At 30.1% G+C, this 24,136-nt stretch overlaps 1 protein-coding gene across 2 annotated transcripts in view; it reads left to right on the top strand.

Annotated features, from left to right (window-relative positions):
- The window catches only part of LOC118201055 (myosin heavy chain, non-muscle-like), a 195,019-nt gene that overhangs the window by 142,578 nt on the left and 28,305 nt on the right, over positions 1-24,136 (top strand). For both annotated transcript variants that reach the window (XM_085819553.1, XM_085819552.1), the window contains 11 exons: positions 6,165-6,279; positions 6,376-6,531; positions 6,683-6,831; positions 7,897-8,041; positions 8,156-8,368; positions 9,568-9,774; positions 9,885-9,989; positions 13,707-13,859; positions 17,079-17,246; positions 19,298-19,591; positions 20,191-20,403. In XM_085819553.1, the coding sequence (XP_085675679.1) occupies positions 6,165-6,279; positions 6,376-6,531; positions 6,683-6,831; positions 7,897-8,041; positions 8,156-8,368; positions 9,568-9,774; positions 9,885-9,989; positions 13,707-13,859; positions 17,079-17,246; positions 19,298-19,591; positions 20,191-20,403 (1,918 nt within the window). The remainder of the gene's footprint in view (positions 1-6,164; positions 6,280-6,375; positions 6,532-6,682; positions 6,832-7,896; positions 8,042-8,155; positions 8,369-9,567; positions 9,775-9,884; positions 9,990-13,706; positions 13,860-17,078; positions 17,247-19,297; positions 19,592-20,190; positions 20,404-24,136) is intronic.

Raw genomic sequence — 24,136 nt, 5'->3', positions numbered from 1 at the left:
GAGAATAAAGTCATGTATTATGATTATCTACATAGGAGTGCAGTATTAATTAAGAGTTCTTATGTTTTTTTATTAATAAATTAATCATGTCGGCAAATGGCAAATTTATGCAATAAAAGGGATATTTTCCATTATAGGACAACACGCTTTACAATTTTCTGTAATAAGATATATGTCTGCTTTTTACCAATTAGCCATCTTTAAATTAAGTTTGTTTTGTTCAAATTTGAAAATAGGTATATTTTCTGAGGTAAATTAAACCTAAATAGACTAAGTATAATGAAATCTGACCCATCCTCTAAGTAGGACAGTGGGATAAAGGGGATTAAAGTTTGCAGTAATTGGTTTTAGTATCCTCTTCATTAGTGAAAAGCAGTTTCCAACCACAGGTTTTGATACAGTTATTTGAATTACTTACATTAACATACTTGCCAACCTATGACACTAAAAAATCAGGAAATTTTTCACAATGTTAAAAAGACTTTTTTTAAATCATAAAAATATAGTTTTTAATAACGAATTAACTTTAAATATTTACTAATTCTTAAATGCAAGCAACACAAAAATACCTTACACATAAAAAAAACATTTTTATTACTTGCATCGGGTAAGGGGGAAAAAAGACACTTTAATCAGTTTTCGTACAAATGTTATGAACAGTGGCAGATTTTACTTTTTTTAAGACAGAAACTTCATAATTTGTTCATAGCAATTGCCACGTAGGCCTGCTTTCGCTAATGAAAGTTTATCTAATGTGTCATCACTAATATTAGTTATGCAGCTGTTGGAACTGTTTCAATTTTTCCTTCCTTTTAGAACTCCTTTCAAGGTAATAATAAATATCAACAATATGTTTATCCACATTTATTGGTAAAGAAGCTGCCCCCTTTTCAGCTGCTAAATTTAAGAGGTGACAGGTACACCTCTCAATCTGCAAATCAGAATTTTCCTTTCTTAAGATGCCTGCAACAACAGTCTTCAAGCCTATTATTACTGGTGCATTATCGGCACCAAGTGCTAAGCAAATTATCCAGACGGACTGCATTTCTTTTAAAGTTTTAATAATTAGCTGTGCTATATTAAAGCCTATCAAATGTCCTTCTAAAGTGGGGACAGAAAGTAAACTTCACTTAATTTCTGAAGACTCTGGATTAAAAAAAGAAACAACAATTGGATACAGTTTTGAATCGGTATTATTGCTTCCATCCGTACAGAGGCAGAATGGAGCTGTTTTAATGCAATCAATAACTAAAGATTTATTTTTCAAACCCATTTCTTTAACAATTGCACCTGTTTTGGTCCTTGCACTTGAGTATTTCTTAGCGATTTCACTATCGGGAAACATTTTTCTAAATAAAGCTGCAGCGTGATCCAATGCATTCAGTGGCAGGTTGTGCTCCAGTAAAAAGGCAGAGAACAGACATTCTGCAATAATAACGTTTTGGTTCTTTGTTTCCGAAGAAAAATTTAATTTTTAGTTTTTTTCAAAACAACTCATGTTGTCTTTGTGTTTTTGTGTACGCACATGTTTGAGAACATCCGCCCTTCCACCATGTGAAATCGAAAAATCACAACTACAGATGGTACACATCGCAAATTTATTACATTTCCTTGAGGAAATAATGGAAGGAAAGTCAACTGCTTCATATTTTAATTACAAATGGGAAAACTCTAAGCAGCCAACCTGTTCACCATGCTAGAGTAAGCTGCCAATGTTACTCACTCGGCTACTTGTAGAAAAAACTAGCATAAAAATATATTCTTAAACAGTTGCTAAGAAGAATTTTTGAAACTGTGTACGATTTTTGAAACGTACATGAGTATTTCACCTTTCTCACAGACATAGCAAAAGATGATAATTTCTAAAACTATTTCTCGAAGGCACGTGTACTCACACAACTCAGGACAAGATAAACGAAATAACTAAAGAACATACAACTAACAGCTTTGAGCTTGCTTTGTGCTCATTGGCCGATATATGCCAGATGAAATGCAGCGGAGCTCGATGCCCATTGGAGAACGACGTTTCTGGATACGTATGCTCTCACTCACAAAGCAGAAATTCTCATCTGATTCACAAGGTTTTGTTTTAGATATAATCTAGATAAAATTCAATTACTTTCCAGACGTCCAAAATCACTTTTTTTTTTTTTTTTTTTTTTTTGTTTGTTCATATAACGAAGTATTAAGCCAAGTTCCATAAAAATTGAGGGAAATTTTAAGAATAAGAAAAACTCAAGAGAAATATATTGTAAATCAGGTTGGCGGGAGAGTGGTTGAAAATCGGGAGAGTTGGCAACTCTGCATTAAAGTTCAGGTTTCAGTAGAATGTAATGCCAAACATTGTGGAAAGACCAAAAGGAGGCCTGACAAAATGTTTTGTTGCATGTTTTTGGTACTGCTTTGCAGCCCTCTCTTGAACAATTGCACTTTTTTCCGCTCTCCACTAGAAAATGTTCAACACCATCTTTTGCACTTGAAGGTAGAGAAAATATCCTAAGTCTTCCTCTTGTTCCTGTTATTTTTTAGATAGGCCATTCTTATTGCTCTTCAGAATGCCTCCAAGTTTAGAGTATTGCTTTTGTTGAGAGCTTTATAGATTTGCCACTACCATGTATAGGAAGGAAAGGTAGGCAGTACTTCTTTTTTCCCACCAATCTTAATGACATTATAATCCAGTTAACCAATCTTGGTGATCTACCCCAGCCTTATGTTTGTTATAAGAATTCATCAAATTAGGCATCTTCGCATCAGCTTTATCTTTTGTGTCCTTTTACTCATATCATCACTTCAGAGAATGGTTTTAAGGTGTTGAAATTTATAACAAACGTGACAGTCATATTGTCATCACAGTGGGAATTTTCTCCACATAGATTCGTTTAATTCTTCATGAACTATTTGATTTTCTCATATGGTTCCTGTAGAGCTCAATAACCCTGTTGCCTGAGATTTTGCATAAAATCAATGGTGGTGAAAAAAATTACCAAAATATAAAGTATAACTTAAAGGATTCACAATGTTCTCTGTCACTTTCATCACAACAAGGGTAACAAGAGGAGTATCCTTTACTGTACTAATTCCTTACTGCAGTAGAGGGAAAAGTTATAACAATATTCTTTACTTCCATACAGTCCAAAATTTATATCTAAAATGTATTGGCTTGCCTTGGATAATTAGTAGGACTAGTCTGGCTTGCCTCAGACTATTCCTACCATGGTACATGATTATCATCTGGTCAATGTTTAGGTTTGCTGAGAAATGTCTGAACTTCATAAAATTATTATTGAGCATAGCAGACAAGGGTTTAATCTCCAAAAGTCAATCCTCAGGATGCTGACTCGCTGTTCTATTGTCCACAAAATGGAAATAAGTTTTTAGATTTTGGAAATGTTTTTTGACTTCACATTTCTCACCAGGGTAATAATGCCTTTGACCAGTAGTCAAGTTCACAGGTATTTGAATGTTAACCAGTTAGAAGGAAAAGTCCTTGCGTTAGCTGTGGTAAAGAAATCATGTCCAATTTTTTCATCTGTTGCTCGTTTTACATCTTTTACTATGTGATTGTAAATTTCATTAGAATAAAACTGTTAAAAAAGTTCTGAATTTTTTCTTTCATGTAGTTTAATGTATTTGAGCAAGCCATTTGCAGTTGAATCAACCTGTGTTTCCCATTTTGTATACTGTGTTGATTTCATTTTTTCCCAGTATAACTGATGTTTCTAGGTTTTTGTCAAAACATTAGAGCTTGTGGAAGCTTTGGGCTCGAAACTGTCTCCAGTTCTAACCTCCAGGTCATTTACAATAATCTCACCAGTATGTACTTCATTGTCATTTCCTTCATCTTTGTCAGTAAGTTCAGTGGCATCTAGTGGTAATATGACAATTTCAACATCACTGTCATCTGAATCTAAATTATTTTAATAGTTCCAATGTTTCCTCTAATTCCAGAAGCTTTTGCTTGGACATGACTATGCTAGGGGGAAATGCTGGGCAGGAATTATTTTTTATTCCTCTTAGTTATAAGAGGAGCGATAGCACGTTAATTGCATACTTATCCCACTATCCTATTTAGAAGATAATAAAAAAAAATAATAATGCACTACATCTTACCTAAAATCAACAAAGCTTTATTTAACTATCATGATGATAAAGAAGGAGTACTTTCACATAAAAGATGCCCAACCATATGTCAGGTAAACTGAGAAGGAATCAACCATGTGTCAAGTAAACTAGCAAAGAATCAAGAAATCATGTACCTACAAAGAGAAGATACAAACCATGCCTCCTAGTGTGGGGACTGATCAGAGTTGTCAGATGTTAATGAAGGGAGCCAAACGCATAAATCACACTAGCAGAAGCTTATGTGTTCCCTTACAAATGAAAGATTCCAATTTCCACGTGTTCCAAATGAAAGATTCCAATTTCCACGTGCTGTTTTTAGCCATCCTTTAAAAAGGGCAGTGGGATAAAATGAGCTAAGTTAAGGAAAATTTTGCTCCAATCAAAATGAGGTAGCTATATTTGATTTGAAATTCTTTCTAAAATCAAAGACGCAAAATATTTTTCTTTAATATTGATTTTATACCGGATGTTTTGCGGCATGGAAAACTGTTTTAAATAATTAAATGCATGTACATATAAAGCAGATTCATAACTATTGAAAAAAGCTATACCAATTTTCTAGAAACAAGAGAAAAATGGAAGTGATTTAACCAATAAAATTTTGTATAATTTAGACAAAGATGCCTTGACACTTGAAATGTTTGAGCCTAGTATAGCATATTGATACCAATATGAATGAATGTACAAAGATGTGTAAATTATTTGCCAAAGAAATTATCAAGCCTCTGAACGGCATGATTGGCTTTATCCGGTCGTGAGATTTTTTGGTCACTTGATATGTAATAGCTTATTTTGCTTCCTTACTTTCTTTAATAATGTAAATGTAATCTTAATGAATGTAAGTTTATGAAAATAGAGGGTAAAATAAGTAAATATATGAATTTACTTATTTTACCCTCTATTTTCTATGGTAGCTAATAAAAGCTGCATAAATACATCCAAAAGCTCATGCCGCTCAGAGTGTTAAATGCATTCCTTGTTTGGCTCTTAGCCTAAATTTAGTACAAAAAATGCCACTTCTTCAAATTTGTTTGTGTTAATATATTTTAGAATTATTTAAAGGATCTATAATTTTATGTACCTTCAGTAATTAAATGAGGTGCTCTTATATCCATATTAATAATGTCCATCATAAGAAAATACCATGAGATGAAATGAGAAATCATTCAGTGAGTTGACATTAATAGAATTTTGATGCAAATCAATTAAAAATTTTTATGTATGCTACCTTTGAGGAATTTAATACTAAATAGAAATAGAAAGCATTAAGTGAAGCCTTGCAGTAAAAAATTGTAACAGAATTTAAAGCTGCATATTTAACAGAGAGAATAAAACTTTTTTTTTTTTAATGGAGATATATTAAAAAAAGGAGGGGGTATGAAATATCTTCTGATTTTCAATTTCTAACTGGTAAAAAAAAAGTTAATGTTATTTGATAATTTAAAGTTAGCAGTTAAGCATTTAAATAAGTTCTTTCAGAAATATCTACTTTTATAAAATAATGCTGTTTTAATAATTCGGGGCACTGAAGCAAATTAAATCATTTGAAAATAATTCTGGAATATTGCTTAGTTCAGTCTTATCCAAATTTGGAAAGCAGCATCAAAAATATTCTTAATGTTGCCAGGTATTGTTGCTTGTGGCGGAAAAAGCTTCAGTGAACTTGAAATAGTAAAAATTGTATACAAGATCTGTAATTGGTTGAGAAAAACTGTCAGATCGTAGCCTTTCTTTTTATAGGACATGCATTAAGAGATCAAATAAATTTTTTAAAAATTATTACTGATTTTGGTTCATTAAAAGCAAGCAAAATTAAATTATAAGAAATGTTTAAAAAATTAGTGCAATGATTTTTATTAGTTACATAACTTTTATTTCGTTGTTAATTTGACATTGGTGAACTTCAATTTCCCCTGAATGGCTACACTCAGCATTTTATATAGCAGCTGCATATTTGTCTTTCGTCTGAGGTGAAAAAATATGCAGACACAGCTCTGATTTGCCATTATATATCATTTTCATTCTTTTATTTTTTCTAATAGACTTGAAGAAGAAGAAGGAGCACGTCAAAAATTGCAACTAGAAAAAGTTACGCTTGATTCAAAAATTAAAAAAATAGAAGAGGATTATGCTGCTTTAGAAGATAGTAATCAAAAGGTGATTAACAATTTTTAGAATATGAAAATCTGTGCATAGCTTTTTCTTTGTAAATACCATTTAATTGTTTTTTTAATTATTTGAATAATGGGATAGGTTTTAAAAGAAAAAAAGCTGCTGGAAGAAAAGCTTGTAGAAGTTTCTCAAAATTTAAGTGAAGAAGAAGAAAAATCTAAGCATTTATCAAAATTAAAGGCAAGGCATGAAGCCACCATTGCTGATATAGATGAAAAGTTACGCCGAGAGCAGCAGGTAATTATTAATTTTTCAGTTATTTGCATTATTTTTATTGCCAATATTTGGTACTTCAGATTTCAGTGAATTCTCATTTTTTACTGTTATTTAAATAAATGATATAATACTCTTTAAACAATTAAGAAATAATTTTAATCTATTTTTAAAGATGAGACAAGAACTAGAACGTGCATCGCGTAAGATCGAAACAGAGTTAAATGATGTGAAAGAACAATTAATAGAAAAGAAGCAGCAAGTTGATGAAATGCATCAACAGCTTTTACGAAAAGAGGATGAGCTAACTCAGGCACTTAACAAGTAAAATATTTATATTTTATTTCATCTAATTTTTATTTCTACTGAAATATATATTGCAGTTGGCAGTATCTCCCAGCTGTGCATTTCCAAAATGTATAACCAAAGTAGAGTTATTATGCCATTAAAAGTTAATCTTCTTTTTATTCGGAGGAGAAAGCTGTTTTTAAAAGACTCATAAAGGTTAGAAAAGTCCATATAAATTGGGAGAGAAGGTCTGTTAATGTAAGGGAGTTGTACATATTTTAAGAGCATATGAATGAAGCAAGTGACAAGCAATTTCATTTCCAAGGAAAGTTATGTGATCTGTAGAAGAACGAAATGTCTCTGAGTATGAGTATATTAAATAACTTTTTTTGCCAGACACCACAATTTGTACTAATGTATTGATTTATTGCCAAATCTGCATTTTTAAGTGCAATTTTTTTAGATCGTTATCTTCTTTATTACATCAAAAACACTCTTTAGTTTTTTTTTTTTTTTTTTGATCTGGCAGCTGTAAGACAAGTTTGATTATGAAAATTTTGATATTTTTTCATTTTTGTAATCTTCCCCCCCCTTTTTTTGGGGGGGAGAGGTAACAAATAATAACCTTTTTGGGGGGGAGAGGTTACAAATAATAACCTTATTATGATAGCATTCAAGTAACTTGACTATATTAAAATTATGTCATTTTAAAAAATAACTTGCAAACAGAATATTTTTATTTTCCTTTCCTCATGCTCTAAAATCTGTTTATCTTTCATATTTAGCAATATCTTGATTGTAATATTCAAACAAGGTAATGAATGTTATGAAGTACAGTAATCAAATTACTTTTTAGCTGAAATGAAAAAGTTACTGTAAATAAGATAAATTTAATTTGTTCTTTGCCCCATTTTTTGCAAGAGATGTCTTCATGCCTTTGCAAGAGATCTGTTTCAGAATGTTGAAATAAATGTCAGTTTTCTCTGTTAAATTCATGTTATGTTTTTTCTAATCCTCCCCCCTCCAAAAAAAAAATCTGATTATGATTCTAATAAAGTTAGTGAGTATGAATTTTTAATTTTACGTTATGATTTTATGTAGATGTGATGAAGAACTTATCGCAAAAGCACAAGCACAAAAAATGTTGCGAGAGACGGAAAACCAGTTAACAGAAGTTCAAGAAGATTTAGAAGCTGAAAAAGAAGCCAGGGCAAAAGCAGAAAAACAAAAGAGAGATTTAAATGAGGTATTAGTTGATTGTATGTTAAGTAAAATTACTGACAGTTAATTTGCAGTATGGATTTGAGATGAATTTTAAATTCACATTAAAATCTCTTTATAATTTTCTTCTGCCCTTCAGGAATTAGAAGCTTTGAAAAATGAACTTGTAGACTCAATTGATTCTACTGCTACTCAGCAGGCTTTGCGATCTAAAATGGAAGAAGAATTACATCTTTTAAAAAGGAATTTAGAAGAAGAAACTGTAGCTCATCAAAATCAGATTGGAGAGTTGAGGCAAAAACATACTATAGTTGTTGAAAAGTTAAATGAACAACTAGATTCGGTTCAAAAGGTAATTATACAGTTTTATCAACACCAAATATTTTTCCATTGATTACTATCATGTAGTTTTTGTTAGACATTTCAACTTTACTGCATACGGGGGCTTAATCTTCAATCACTAAACATCGATTTTTAACAGTTTAAAGCGTGCTGTTCCCTATTGTAGCATGTAGTGTATACTCATAATAATCCTTTTAATTTCTGAGATGTGAAGTTTTTTATTCTAATGGTGACAATACAATTTAATATTTTCTTCAGCCTGTTAGTATTAATCTTATCAAGCTTAAAAGTTTTAGTTAATGATAGCATCTTTAGTTTACTCTTTCTTCAAAACTAAATACAGTCAAAAGTCTTTAATCCGGACTCACCGGCACTTCAGCGATTCCGGATTATCGATTTTTCTAGATTATCGATCATCAGTTTAAATTTCGTAAGATGGCATTATAAAATTAAAAATATGAAACCGTAATTTATGAAATAAAGAGCAATTATGATCTAAAGGGTATCAAAATTTACAAAAAAAAAGCTTAATATTTATTTGTTTACTTTATTAAACATTCCTTTGAACATGCGCATGCGTAAAACATACATTGCGCATATTCGAAATTAGAAAATTGCAACCAGAAAACTATTTGATGTGTACTCGTGATATTTATAATGAGGAGGAATTTGATTTGAATTATATCAGAGACAGAATACATCGAGATGAAATACTACATTTAGTAAGGAATTATAAGCCGAATAAAATAAAAACATCTGCCCTGAAGATAAGGATAGTGCTGACAGATCAACTTCCAGTTCATTGCGCACGGCGTCCCCCCCCCCCTGCGCAGAGCAGCGTGAAATTGATAAACAAATTTCGGAAAGGTTAGAGAAACAAAAGATATGACTTTATCCATTTTTTGCAGCAATTCCACTTTTTGTTTGATGGACATCAAAACATACTTTCATTTTGTAGATCCTTTGGCAGCTCCAGCATCGGAAATTCTATTTGACATAATCGAAAGTGAATTTTTGTTCTCTTGTGATCATAATCATTTCATATTTTTAATTTCTGCATGCCATCTTACTAGATTTAAGTAAGCAATCTGGAATTGCTAAAATTCCAAAAATGCCATATCTCAGACTTTGTATCATATAAAGTACTTTTCATTACTAGCATAATATAAACATTGAGTCTTTTCATTTCCATTTTAATGTATTTTTTAGTCTAAAGCTGCACTAGAGAAAGCAAAAGCAAATCTTGAAAGTGAAAATAATCAGTTGGCTTCTGAATTGCAAGTTATTTCATCAGCTCGACAAGAATCAGAGAGACGAAGAAAACAGATGGAGAATCAGCTTCAAGAACTGTCAATCAAATTTGAAGAAGTTGAAAGAAGTAAATCAGAAATGTCGGAGAGAGCACAAAAATTACAGGTATGTGCCTTTAAAAAACTATTATGAACTTTATTAGTGCTTTAAAATTTTTTAATGCTGACTTTACTTAAAGATATTTTTATTTAAAATGTCTTCTCTTTTCCATTTAGGCTGAACTGGAATCAGTGAGTGCTCAGTTAGAGGATATGGAAAACAAAGCTACACAAGCAATCAAAAGTGCTGCAACACTGGAATCTCAACTTGCAGAAAGTCAAGTAAATTCATTTTTATCTCATACTAGTTTTCATTTTTCTTTGTTATGCTATTGCAGTATATATGGGAGTTGTTCAGTGTGTTTGAAGCCTGATGCATTTGTATAAAGAAAATGTCAAAAATTATTGTCTTATTTTCCTGCATAGTTCTTCTTGGTGCATGTAATATAGTGGCTATTTAAGCTTTTAATTTCAGTAGGGAGGGCGAAGTTTTGTCACAGCCTTCAAGTCATTATTGATGCTGTAAAGTGGACCATGTAAATTCTGTTTCATGCTTTGAAACAGAAACATAGCATTTAAGGGCAGGTCTGAGGAATGCATGAGATAACAGAGGAGCTAAAATCTACATTACTTAATAGCTCTTTAGGCAATCTGAGCTCTCTGTGCTGAAGAGTTGTCATTCAAAAGTACCTTTTTTGGGGGGGGGCTGAGTTTACCATGGTTTTACCCATGGCTGAGTTTCCATGAATTTGCTTTATGCTTAGTCAGCAAATTAACATGTAATCATGTTATTGTAGAATTGTGTGGCATATAATCAACAAGCAGTCATTCCTGTTTATCCCCATAAATAATGTCTAAACTCTTTCCAGCATATTTTTGGATTCTGAATTTGTAAGACTCCAAGAGAACAATTGTTTCCTCATTATGTTTTTTTTTTTTTTTTTTTTTTTTTTTGTTTTTTGTTTTGTTTTGTTTTGTTTGTGAGTGATCCTACGAATGGCTCAATTTAAGATTTCTAAATACTGGTAGTTCATCGCAGGCTCAAACCCAGACTAAAAGTTTGACTGCGTAGTTGTTTTTGTGGTTTTCCCCGTGTAACATGAATGTGAGCCGGTTTTCCTTAGAAAATCCTCCGTGATGGCATTCTTCCTCATAGGCAGATAGCGCTCATGTACTTAGCCATTTTCAAATAATTAACTTTTTGTAGGTCATAATAATGAGGCAATGTTTCATCTCCTGTCGCTAATGTAAAAAAAAAAAAAATTGTGTTTGTGTTTATTGTTGCTTGCATCATCATTCTGGATACTCATAAGGTGCAGATCTGTAATGATCCTACTTTTCATGGAGAATGTTTTCTATTGATTCAGCAGTGATGCCTATTTCCATAGCAGTTTGAGAAACTGCTTTGTCTATTTTCTATCACATACTCCTCAACATCAGGTCAAATTTTTTCAGTGATCATACCCATACTAGAGCTTTATAGTTCATCTTTGAGTGATACTGTATTCTGTCTAAATGCAGCAGCTCACTTCTTTGGGGGTAGTATAGGAAGGTATTATATCACTATATATTGTTGCTATCCATTCATAACTATTTGTGGGTGTTACATCTTCTTTGGACAGAGTACACTCATCAAAGAATGCTTGGTATTTTCATTATTAACAATCATTCCTGATTGTCACCATTTAACAACCTCCCCAAAATTAAAAATAATGCCTGATCTATGTACACTTCTTTTCTGTTTCCAGAGGATGATGCAATCAGTTCATTGCATTTCATCCTCCTACAAATATTACACCACACTTAGGCGTATAATTTATTGACTCTCATATATTGCTATAAAGCAGTGTATCTGTAATACATGTTAGAAATATGACAGTTTTTTGTTTTGTGTATACAATAGTAAAACAAGCTTCTGTAAAAAATAGGAAAAAGTTTTTTATTATTATTATTATTATTATTATTATTATGTAATGGTGATGTGAAATTAGATGTTCCCATTTCTGATTATGAATTGTTTAACAAAGAGTAAAAATCTTGCTCTGAAATCTAAAAAATTAATCATTAGTATATTATATAAATGTTCCAATTAATCAAACTGAAGGATCTGAAATTAATCTCTTTCCATAGCGGTGCAGGATTTCTATCTTATTTCATAAATTTTTGATACATTCAGAATATCAATGTATATAGTATTTATACTTTAACATAACTGTAAACTCTATCATAGAAATTGAAGTAAATTTCAAACAAAATGAGTAGAAACAGTGTTGCCAAATCATGCGACTTTTGCAAATTTCCTGCTTTTGACAGGCTTGTACTACTAAGTCAGTGTGAATTTAGTTTTGCAATTTTTCTGCTTCTCTATTATTTCCTTGTGTTACTTTGCCACTTAAAAAATGTTTAATATTTCCTAAAATTTCATAAATGTTAATATAATATACCTATTAAAATTAAATTATAATAAAAAGTAATAATTTATTTATGTGTAAATGAAAGTTGATAACTGCAATTGTTACCTGTGAGTGCATGTGCATTCAATTTTAGCACTAATGGCTGGTACTTCCATGTGTTTCATTGATTGCTTAGTTTAATATTTTAGTGGTCTGTGGATATGATTTTAAAGTTTAGTTAAATTATTGCTAGGGTGTTATGAGTAACGTAAAAAATCCAGCATCTCCTTTTGAAAGTGTTTGGTTTAAAATACCCATGTGTGATAATGGGCTGGAAAGAATTTAGACTGAATTTACGATGACGTCAGAGGTCGTGTATGGAGTCACAAAAAATTATGTGATCTCTGATGTCACTTTTTGTGACTTTTTAGTTTTTCTTTAGCTACTTTAGCTCAAAAATTTCTGCCAACAATGAGTAGAAATATGACAGTTTTTTGTTTTTTAATATTATATGTCTGTGTATTAGTTAACAAAAGGGATCATATTAAAATTATTTATTATTAAAAATATACTCTTATATTTATTATTAAAAATCTTGTATATTTCAAATATAATAAAATATATTAAAAGTATACTTATATATATATATGTATACAGTAAAGTCTCAACTATCCGTAAAGCTTGGGGAAGGGCTGAATTCTGTATAGTTCAGCCTATAAAAAACAAAATTCGCATTAGAAAAGCCAAATCAGTGGAGTAAATTTCCACTATAAAATTAGAAAAAAACAATCATTTTGAATCGGAAAGATGAATTAACTTGAACCTTAAACCCGCATTTAAAATTATGCAAGATATTTTTTTTCCCTTAATAAACTCATTTTTACATAAAAGTCAACATGTTTTTGTAGGCTAAAAATCTGATCTGATTTTGAAATCCCACCAAACATGAAATTTGGCAGAGATGTCACCAATCATTCAGGCAGAAGTATAAATGAACAGATCATTCTTTAGTATATTGCCATTGTTTATCCATTTTCAAAGTCACATATCCTGGCTTTTTTATTATGCTCGGATCCTATAACTTTGAAAATACTCTACTTCATGCAGTCCCAAATATTAATAATTTTTTCAAACTATGATGAGAAATAAAACGTATATCTTTCTTTACAAAAATTATAATGGCTTATCAAGAATTAATCAAATTTATTTTAGACAAAAATTAACTTCATATTATTCCGTTGTGAAGTCATACTTATCAATTGTTAGCGCAAAATCATATTGTTTGGCAACAATATATGTGTGTTAATCCTTTGATTAATGAGCTCAGCTCGCATTCCAGTTATGCACGACCATGGGCACAAACAAACACAGCTCACATAACAGATTTACAACTCACAGATATTGTGCATTGCTTGATGAAAGAGAGAATTGCTTAATCTCAGAACCGCCAAAGTATTATGAGCTCTGTAATTGCACAGATATTGTGCATTGCTTGATGAAAGAGAGAATTGCTTAATCTCAGAACCGCCAAAGTATTATGAGCTCTGTAATTGAATTTCAGATTAAATTTGTGTATATACCTAAAGTAGGTATATCAATTTTTTAGGAACAACTGCAAGATGAAACTAGACAAAAATTAGCCCTCAGCTCCAGACTAAGGCAGTTAGAAAGTGAAAGAGAATCTTTGCAAGAGCAACTTGATGAAGAAGAAGAAGCAAAGAAAGCACTAGAAAAACAAGTGTCACTACTCAATCTTCAAGTGTGTATAAAAAGACATTACCATGCTATTTTTTTGTTTTTCTTCATTTTTTCAATTTTATTTGTGATTAATTTGCATTGTCCAATGTTTATTTGTTTATTTTTACATAAGGTGCAGCAGTCAAAAGTCAAAAGATTATTTTATTTTTGGTCAAAAATATAAGATGGTGTTAAATAGTTATATAAATAAAATTATAAGGTATGTTATTTTATTTGCATGTTGCACTTAAATGGGACATACATGATTAAAAAATTTATATCCCATAAGTAAATCTAACTCAGTTAAATTTTATTCCATTTGTCATTTAAATTAATTTAATATAAAGTTTTTTCATTAAACTTTAAAATGGCTACTGGATTATAAATATTTATTCAATCATTAATTTTTTAACATCTGTTTTAATTTCTTTAAATATTTAAAAAGATGAGACAAAGAGAAATGCTGCAGGGGAAAGGAAATATTCAGAAATACTATATGACATTAATGAAGATGTCATTACAGGAGAAATATCTGTGATTTATACATGCCAAAAATATTCAACTGTATTTAATATTAAGTACTAACCACTTTAAATGTGAATGTAGAAGCAGAAATTACTTCTTTTATAATTTTCCTGGAATGAACTAAGTCCCAGTTTCTGTGACCTGCAAATGTTTGTGGCAATCCTGAAGGAATGACTGTCTCATATTTTTGCTTGACTTCAGATAAATGATGTAATAATGAAACAACTTCATAAAAGAAGCCTGGATGTGGTAGTATCCCTTAAGATTTGTTAGTCACTGAAATTTTTGTGTTAAAATGATGTCCAAGTTTATCATTTAGGAAAGTGCTGTGCTTGCAAGGAATATACCAAAATATTCTCTGAAAACGTTCTGAAAGTTCATTAAGCAGGTTTTATTGGATAGCAGTTAATTTTCTTTCTGTCACGATTTATTTTATGTTGCATTTCAAGCTTAAAGCTTTTCATGAAGTTGACTTCTTAACTGTAAAGTTTGACAGCAGTTCCTGAAATGTAATTTACTGAAGTTAGTTAACAGCTTTGGAAATATCCATTAATGGATTTTTCTTTGAATGAAGTAATTTAGGTTATTATTATATTAAGCTGATCATTCCTCTTAATGATTTTTGTCACTAAGTGTTACATGCTTTCTACAAGGCTCTGTACATGACCTAAAAATCTGTAGTTATTTAAACCTGGAAAATATTCATTTAGCAATTAAATATTGGAAGGGGGAAATTCTCTTTTACTTTGAGAATAATGAAAGCCTTGATTACTTAAGCTAATGACAATGTTTTATCTTGTACGCTAATATTTTCCCCCCTGCAATGTCCTATTTGAACACCAATGTAAAATAAATGAATAAATAAAAAAAAAATTTAAAAATAATTACTAAAAATATTAATGAAGGAATTATGAACCACAGAATATGTGATTGAAATAATAGCGTCCCAATTTTTAGCTTTTTGTATATTTTTTATAGAGTTTACCATCATTTAATCATATCTTTATCCTATTTAAATCCAATAATGTTTTCATAAAAGTTTGTCTCACTCAGTCAATTTTTTATAAATTTTCAATTCATCAGTCAACAATTCTAGGAGCATTATGGACATGAACCCATAATGCTTTCAGAATAAAAGTAGCCACTAAATCGTGTGGCAAGAAATTAATGCTTCCTAGTTCCTTTCTTGATATACTGTTGTTGGTATTATTGTCTTCACAACCACATTCATTTATATACCTTTTTTGTAAATAAAATTTTTCTGTGACCAAAATTTTCAACTTTCTTTCTAGTTTTAGTTAGCAAGAAAGAATGAATACATTAAAAGTTTGAGTAGTTAATTATAAAATAACAACTTATAAAGCTTATCATTTCTTATTAATGTGTGTGTGTTTAATTTTGTTTGAATGTGTTATATGGTCATTGATGACTGGGTGCTCCCTAAAGAGAAAATTGCATCACTTTTACGTGTTGTGAGCCTATTAAAAGGAACTTAAGCACTTGGTAAAAATATATGTAGTAGACACTAGATTTAAGCACATTTCAGTTAGTGATGTCTGAATTTGTTGTGTATATGGTTCTTCAATCACCAAATGAACTGACTTGAAATGAATTCATTAAAATGAACTCATTGACATTCATAATATATTCATAATGTAGTGATAGGGGTGGACCACTTGGAGTTAAACCATGTTCAAATTCTATCCATACATCTCTGAGTGAAAGGGAAACAGTCAGATGGTGTTAAAAAAATAATAGTAGCAGAAACAGTAATAAGCTTTAAGAAAACTGTATTTTCCTTAAAAATACTTGTTTCTGAATTTCAAAAATATAGATATTATAGGAGGAAATCTTCATTTTGAAATCATTTAAATTTAGTTTAAAAAGATAACTGCATTTACAGTGCTAGTTTACATAAAGCAGTGGTCAGAATTAAGAAAAAAATTATATAACTGAAATCCATAAATTAGCAAAATTTTGCCCCCAGTCCTAGTTTTCCCATACACATTTACTTTTAAAGGAGGAGAATTTCTGACTGTCTTGAACTGCTTTTAATAAGATGCAGCATTGGTAATTTTTTAAGAAGTAAAAATTAATAATGTGCTTTAGAAATTAAATTCTATAGCCTTTAAAACAGTTTGTTTCATTAAAAATTATGTTAAATTAATGGGTTTTTTTTTTTTTTTTTCCTGTTAATAAATATTTTTTTTTTAGTTTGCACCTATTTATTTGTAAGCATATTTTTATTTTGAATATGTTTATTGAAGTAAGTTTATCTTAGTCAAAATACTGCTTTAAAATTCTACTAGAAGCACAGTAACAATTTTTTTTTTTTTTTTTTTTTTTAAAGGTGATAAGGCATATATGTGGCCAAAAAAACTTAGTTTAAAAATTCACTTAGTCACCTGTATAAGCTAAATCTGAATAATTTGTATATACGTATCAATAGCATGGAGATAGAGATTGTAATTCAGATTCAAATTACAGTATATTCCATATCAGCATATAAACAATAATATTAATTAATTTTAATTTAAATGAGTCAGTAAAAAAAATGTTCTTGAAGTGCTGTGATTTGTGTAAAGCCTTTTATTACTCAGCTTTGTAAACAAAGAAGAGACTTATATTCAGTTTTATGTTAATAGTTTGTAATTGTAATTCTGTCATAATTTTCATTTGATTAAATTTCACTCTCTCTCTTTTTTTAAACAAATAGATTACTGAATGCAAGAAAAAGGCAGAGGAAGAAGCTGATGCAGCTGCTGCATTAGAAGAACAGAAAAAGAAACTTTCTAAAGATGTTGATGTCTTGCAGCATAAATTAGATGAACTTCAAATAATCCATGATAAATTAGATAAATCAAAAAGGAAATTGCAGTCTGAGGTATATTGACATCAGAATTAACTTTCCTTTCTTCTGTATGATACTTTCTTCTGTTGATGGTTGGTAATATTCAGTTCAAATGACGATGTAGTCAAAATACTGAGATAAATTATAAATATTGGAATTTAATATATGTCTGGAAAAAAACGTTTGTGAGATATAACTTTTGTAAAATTTTCTTTCATACTGACCAATATTTATTTTAACTCAAACACAATATTTCATTTTTTCATACCAATTAGTGTATTTGCAGAATAGCAATATTTTAATCATTCCATTTCATGAAATAAATTATCTGCATTTAACGAGAGAATGGTCCAAACTGTTCAACACAGTTAATAAATTATTTAAAGTATTATTGTATTTTGTAATATTTTAATGTAATGTAATATAAAATGTTAAAAAATACTACCTTTAATTTTTGTTAATAATGATAAAAAAAAGGCTAAAATGATGCTTCTATCTAATGAAAACTTGCCAATTTTTTATTATTATTTAAAAAAATCATTTTCTTAATTTGCTACTTCAGTAAATGAATTTTTCATATAAATCTGATATGGTAAGTGAATGCTTTTCATAACATTATGCTTTTTTACCCCAAAAGGAGTATTAGTCTCTAAACATGATTTTATGTTGTTTTACTCAATGTCTGTTGCCCTTAAATAAAAGTAAAATATTAGTCTTTCATATTTCATATATCTGTTATTTACTGACAAACTAAATTATTTTAAAGAAGTAGGTGCAGCTTGTATAAAAAATAATTTTTTACTCTTCAATCTGATTTGTTTAAATAAAAAGGCCTTTAATTCATGATATATCTAATTCAAAAAGTTAAGTATTTTTCTAGAATTGCATAACATATTTTTTATTTTTTAAATATACAAAAGGTATAAAATGTTCCCTTGTTAGTCTGAAGGCATATTTGTATAATATCTTACAAAATGTTTTGCTATTCCACCTGAGCTATATCTATCGATAATCTCTACTAGTAAACTGTATTAAACTCTAAAAGAGCTCTTTGGGGGATTGTTAAAATCTGATCCCTTTCAAATTCTTTTTTTTTTTTTTTTTTTTCTTCTAATCCCTGAAATTTAATTATTTGTACTGTCCAAATAGTAAAAAATAATGTGTGATTGCCTGTATATGTGTCACAACTCAGAAATGATAGTAAAGTAAATGCGTATCAAAGAAAAAATTTGCAGACATGAGTGATTTAAATTATTTCCTTTTTTTTATGGTTGACACACATTTTTCATTAATCTATGATTTCCTGTTATGTTCCGGGTCACCATTATGGTGATTTCCGGTTATGTTTTTACCACCAATCCTCGAATTCCATATCACAGATTTATGTTCCTACTGCATTGATATAAATATTAACGAGACATAGTGCACAATAAAAATTAAGCTTTATTTCGGAACTTCGCGCACACTGCCCGACAGCCTGCCTGTTTCGCTCTGCTCGCTACTCGTAAAAAACTTCTCCTCTAGGGTTGCCACACTTATCGGAGGGCGCAAGGCGCGCTCCTTATCGCCATCACCACAAATCCAACACAAATAATGCAATATATGTAACCAACAATTTTGGTAGCTTAGCACATCATAGTGCAATGAATGATGCAGAGAAGCGAGCAATGGTGTGTTACTTTGAAGCAAACAGGTGGGAAATGATGCATATAGAAGAAATCTGGAAGATAATTCAAAAGATTTGGTTCTGAATAGAAACCTTTTTCAGTAATTAGGTGAAAGGCATCTGCATTGCAGTGTTACATAAGATGGTATGATGTGGAATAATTTTGAAATGGTGCAGTTTAGATTGATATATTATAAATAATTACTAATTTTGAGAGAGAAAGGCAAATTACCCAAAGTAAAATGCAAAATAAGAGGGACTATGTCCAATTAAAATTAGAAGTTTGCCTTACGTATTTTTATCTTTCACGTATGTGCATGCATACCTAAATGGGTATGTTTATTGTTTTAATGCATATCTTAATTTGTGTATAATTTGTTACTTTGAAATACTTTTTCTTGCATTTATTTTTAAAAAGGTTGAAGATCTAACTATAGAGCTTGATAACCAAAGGGCTAAAGTGTCTGATCTTGAGAAGCGGCAGAGGAAGTTTGATCAGTTGCTTGCAGAAGAGAAAGCTATATCTGAACGAATTGGACAAGAGAGGGACAATGCAGAACGTGAAGCCAGGGAAAAAGAAACTAAAATATTATCTCTCACTAGAGATCTTGAAGAAAGAGAAGAACGTATCGAAGAACTTGAAAGACTTAAAAAACAGTTGCAAGTTGAATTGGATGAATTAGTCAATAGCCAAGGAACAGCTGATAAAAATGTATGATTTTGCATTTTGTTTACTTAATTATAAATATGTGCAACATATATGTTTATTAACATAATTGCTTTAGGAAATAGATGATTTATCTGTAATACAATTCTTTACGTACAGATATTATTGTAAGTATGTACTGTATGCAGCTGTTTAATGACAAAAACAAATACATTCTGAGTTTGGAATAAACCAAAAATTAACTATGTGGAGTTAATAAATTTTCATTTTCACCATCTCAGAGTGATTCTTCTTTTAATTTAATTTTTGTGAGGAAATCAAAATATATATATATATTTAAGACATAAAGGAATACTTTATTTATATGTCTTCCAAAAGATTTTTTTTAACTAGATGATTTATTGATTTGTTTTTAAAACTGTGGAATTATGTATTCACAGCCTGTACTGTACAGAGCAATGCAACTGTATCACCGTAGGAAAAAATATATGGAAGTTTTAAAAATAATAATTCCTTTATTCTTTAATGATCATGTGAATCATCAAATAATCTGAACTAAATAACTTACTAACTGTTCATTTAATTAAGGTTAAAAAATTTAATTTATATTTAAAGTATAATTATTGTTGAATAAAATTATACAGGTACACGAGTTAGAAAAGGCTAAAAGGTTATTGGAAGGTCAATTGGAAGAACAAAAACATCAGATAGAAGAACTTGAAGATGAATTGCAGTTAACAGAAGATTCCAAACTGAGATTAGAGGTCAATATGCAAGCACTTAAAGCACAACTTGAACGAGATTTACAGGCCAGAGATGAACAAAATGAAGAAAAGAGAAAATCTCTCATTAAACAGGTTAGTTTATATGCTGTCAGTCTATTTCTATGTTTTAAAATTCTAATTTGTCAATAATATATTTGATGGGATCCTGGAACAATAGAATGAAATACTTTTATTGCATATGCATTTCACTTTCTTTTGATTAAGTCTATTCATCTTGGACAATAAGCTTTACTACTTTATATGTAGCTCTAGAATTTAATTCTGCCAAACAAAAAAATTGTAATAAGATAAATGTTTCCTTTTTTTTTTTAATATTAAATTTGTTATATAAGTGCATTTCGAGTTATGTTTGCTTCTGTGTGAAATTATTTACCTTTTGATGTAATACAAGTACCATGTATTTATGAATGTAAGTCAAGAGTGCATTTTCTTGTTAAAAAATATACCCAAAATTCAAAACCCATTTATAAGCCAAAAAGGAGGGTACCTGCAATGTTCAAACATGTCTCCATGAGAGAGAAAATATTGTCGAGCGACTAAAACGTGTGGAATATCTTCCAGTCAAATCACTAGATGCCAATAGCAATATTTTTTAATTCTAATAACCATATCTGAAGTTAGCACATTTCTTTTTTCTATTCATTTATTCTCAGGCATACAGTCTATGGTATCTGTGCTAATCTTGTTTTCTGTATCAAATTATCCTTTGCCTAGAAAATGAGTGAGAGAAATTATATGGAAAATTTCAAACCATAGGTCATCACATGAGTTGAAACATTATGGTTGTTCGATATTTCCCCGTAAATGAAAAATAGGTTCCATAGAGGAGAAAGTTGGGCACAAATTTTGCCAGGATCAGATTTTTCATTTTGGTGACAATGCAAAAATCAGCATAATAAACAGTTCTGAAAATGGTACAATTCATTTTCATAAAACAAATAACCCATTTCATTTAAAATTAATTTTCTCATAAACTTCAGTATAAATTAAATAAAGAAGGGCAACATTTGGCAGTTTTTTGCTTGCACCTAGTTAATGGAAAAGTACCTATATATATATATTCAAGACACCTTCTTTCAACTCTTTACACAATAAGAAACAACTCTATAATCTAATTAAAAAACAACAAGATAATTTTATCATTACAAAAATTGACAAAGTTTTGAAAAAAAGTTTTACTTCGACTTTCTACACAAAGAACTGAATAGTAATTGCACTTACCAAAAAATTACTACCAACACCAAAATTCTGATCAATAAATTTAATGCACTACATAAAAGACTTAAGATACATTCCCGGAACTATAATAACAGATTTGCAAATCTCTATGCGTTTCCAAAATTTCATAAGTCTCCTATTAAATTCAGGTTCATTGCCAATAGTACCAAAAGTTATCTTAAAGAAATAGATTATCTTTTTGCAAAAAAACTTCGTTTAATATGTGACTTGATTAATAACTATGATTTTAAGGATCTGCATTGCAATTGGATGATTTCAAGTAATGAGCTCGTGATTAAGACAATTAATTCACTTCAAATAGACCATATACGATGCTACGACTTCGAGAACCTTTATACTACCTTACCACTTGAAGAAACTTATACCAGCTTACTTGCTCTACCAGACTCCCTTTCGAGCGTGCTTTTCAATAATTTTATTCTCTTTAACAATAGCATCTTCAAACAAATTCAAGGGATCCCAATGGGTGGTAATTTTTCAAGCGCTGTCTGTGAATTATTCCTTTTCACAAAAGAATTAACCTTTGTCCGTTCACTAAATAAAGAAGAACATAAATTTTACCAACACATATATCGTTACATTGATGATATCATAGCCTTTAAAAACCGTAACAAAATAGAAGCTGCTAATATCTACCCAACTTGCTTAAAACTAAATAATATAAATACGGTGCAAAATAATGTAGTATACCTTGACCTAAATATTATTGATTACAATTTTATTAAAGTCTGACAAGAGGAGAGAATTCACTTTTCCTACACTAAAGTTAACCAACTGGAATTCTAATATTTTCAAAAGAATCATCATTAACACAATTTTTTCACAGCTACTTAGAATAAAAAGAATATGTAATACTACAGAACACTTACAAGAAGAAATACTTTACTTCGTCACAATTTTGAAAAATAACGAATTCCTCATAAAATGATTAAAAATACCTTAAAAAAAGCTGGCATTAGCCTTACCAATTTTTAGATAATTTGTTTTGGATAATGAAATTTTATGCTCAAAGCCCAATGGGACGGTATAAAGTGGATGGCTGATTCAGATAATGTAATGTAAAAATTGTATAAATGTACAGATTATTCTCGTAAATACATTTTCTTTCCTCCAAAGATTTTGGCAGTATACTTTAATACTATTGTTTTAATAGTTTTAAATTACTTAGATGGCCAAATTCTACTATTATTAACAAATCGGGCCTTTTCATTTTTCATAGTAGCTTGACCGCTCTCTAGCTTGAAGAATGACGACTTTTATTAACAAATGACTTTTTTCCAATTTACTCTTTCTTTTGTGGCCAAAAATAAGTAATTTTAGCTGAATTAGCCGTTTTCACTTATTTGTAGCAGTTTTGTTCTTCTAACAAGACTGACACCATTTTGAGTTCTTTCCGTGTCTTTTCACGTCTGTCACACCCTCTATATAAAAAAGGGGGGAAACAGGAGTTCCCGCCAAAACTACAATCTCAACCCATTGGCCTATGCAGTCTTATACATCACACGACGAGAAGGAAGGTTGGTAAGACACGGAGGGGATTTGCACCCTTTGAAATTTTTTCACGATGCTGAGGATGGCACCTCACGGGTCAGTTTTTTTTTCGTTTCTTTTGTCTTTTTTTTTTTTTTTTTTTTTTTTTTTTTGTCCTAATAAGACCCAACGACGTTTGTATTCTTGCAAATTTAATTGCATTTTAATTTGACTACAGCACCATTCTCTTTATAAAAGTTCTATCTTCTTTAAGCTCTGCAGCACCAGCCCGTACGTTGTTGTAATTTTTTGACTAATAACAGACCACTATTTATTTTATTTTGATTTTAATATTACATTGCTCGGAGTAGCAATTACATTCTTAACACCCTAATGTGTTTTTCAGCGGACGCATCGGGAAAAAGGAACAGAGCAGTGAAGCTCCAAAAAAGATTTATTTGAGACTTTTCATGTTTTATAAAAAAATTTTTCACATCAAACAAGAGCTTTAATGGTCTTTTTCGGAGAAACGCGTAATGGTATTTAGCCTAGTTCGTACAATCAGTCATTTTTCCCTTGAAAAGCCTGGCAGAGGGTACGAGTGGGTTAATTTACCATTTTCCGTTTTGTAATTATTGTATTTTTGTATTTTAGCAATTTTTGTTTTCATTATAATTTTCGCATTTTATGTTTTGGTATATTTTTTTCCGTCAATCTATTTTTTTATGTGTATTAACTTTTCATATATATTTTTTCCGTCAATCTATTTTTTATATGTATTAACTTTTCACATATCACAACGGTCAGATTTTTTTCCGTGCATTCACATGTCTTCCAACATTAATTTTAACGTTTTTTCGCGTGTTTACAGTTTTTTCCAGATAAGTTTTTTTTATAAAATTCTTCTTAGTTCATATTTTAGTAATACAGCGTTGAACTATTTCGTGGAGCTACAGCTCCTGGTAACTTTTTAGCAAGATCACTGCAATGTTTCTACCTACTATTATATATATATATATATACTTTTTTTTTTTTTTTTTTTTTTTTTTTTTTTGCGAGATCTATATGTAAGCCAACTTCTGTAATTTAGCTTCAG

The sequence above is a fragment of the Stegodyphus dumicola genome, chromosome 6 (genome assembly GCF_044657685.1).
Source record: "Stegodyphus dumicola isolate Sdum_Otavi_A_Nest chromosome 6, ASM4465768v1".
Taxonomy (NCBI): domain Eukaryota; kingdom Metazoa; phylum Arthropoda; class Arachnida; order Araneae; family Eresidae; genus Stegodyphus; species Stegodyphus dumicola.
Note: the sequence above shows the minus strand (reverse complement) of the source record. Positions and strands in the feature narration are given on the sequence as shown.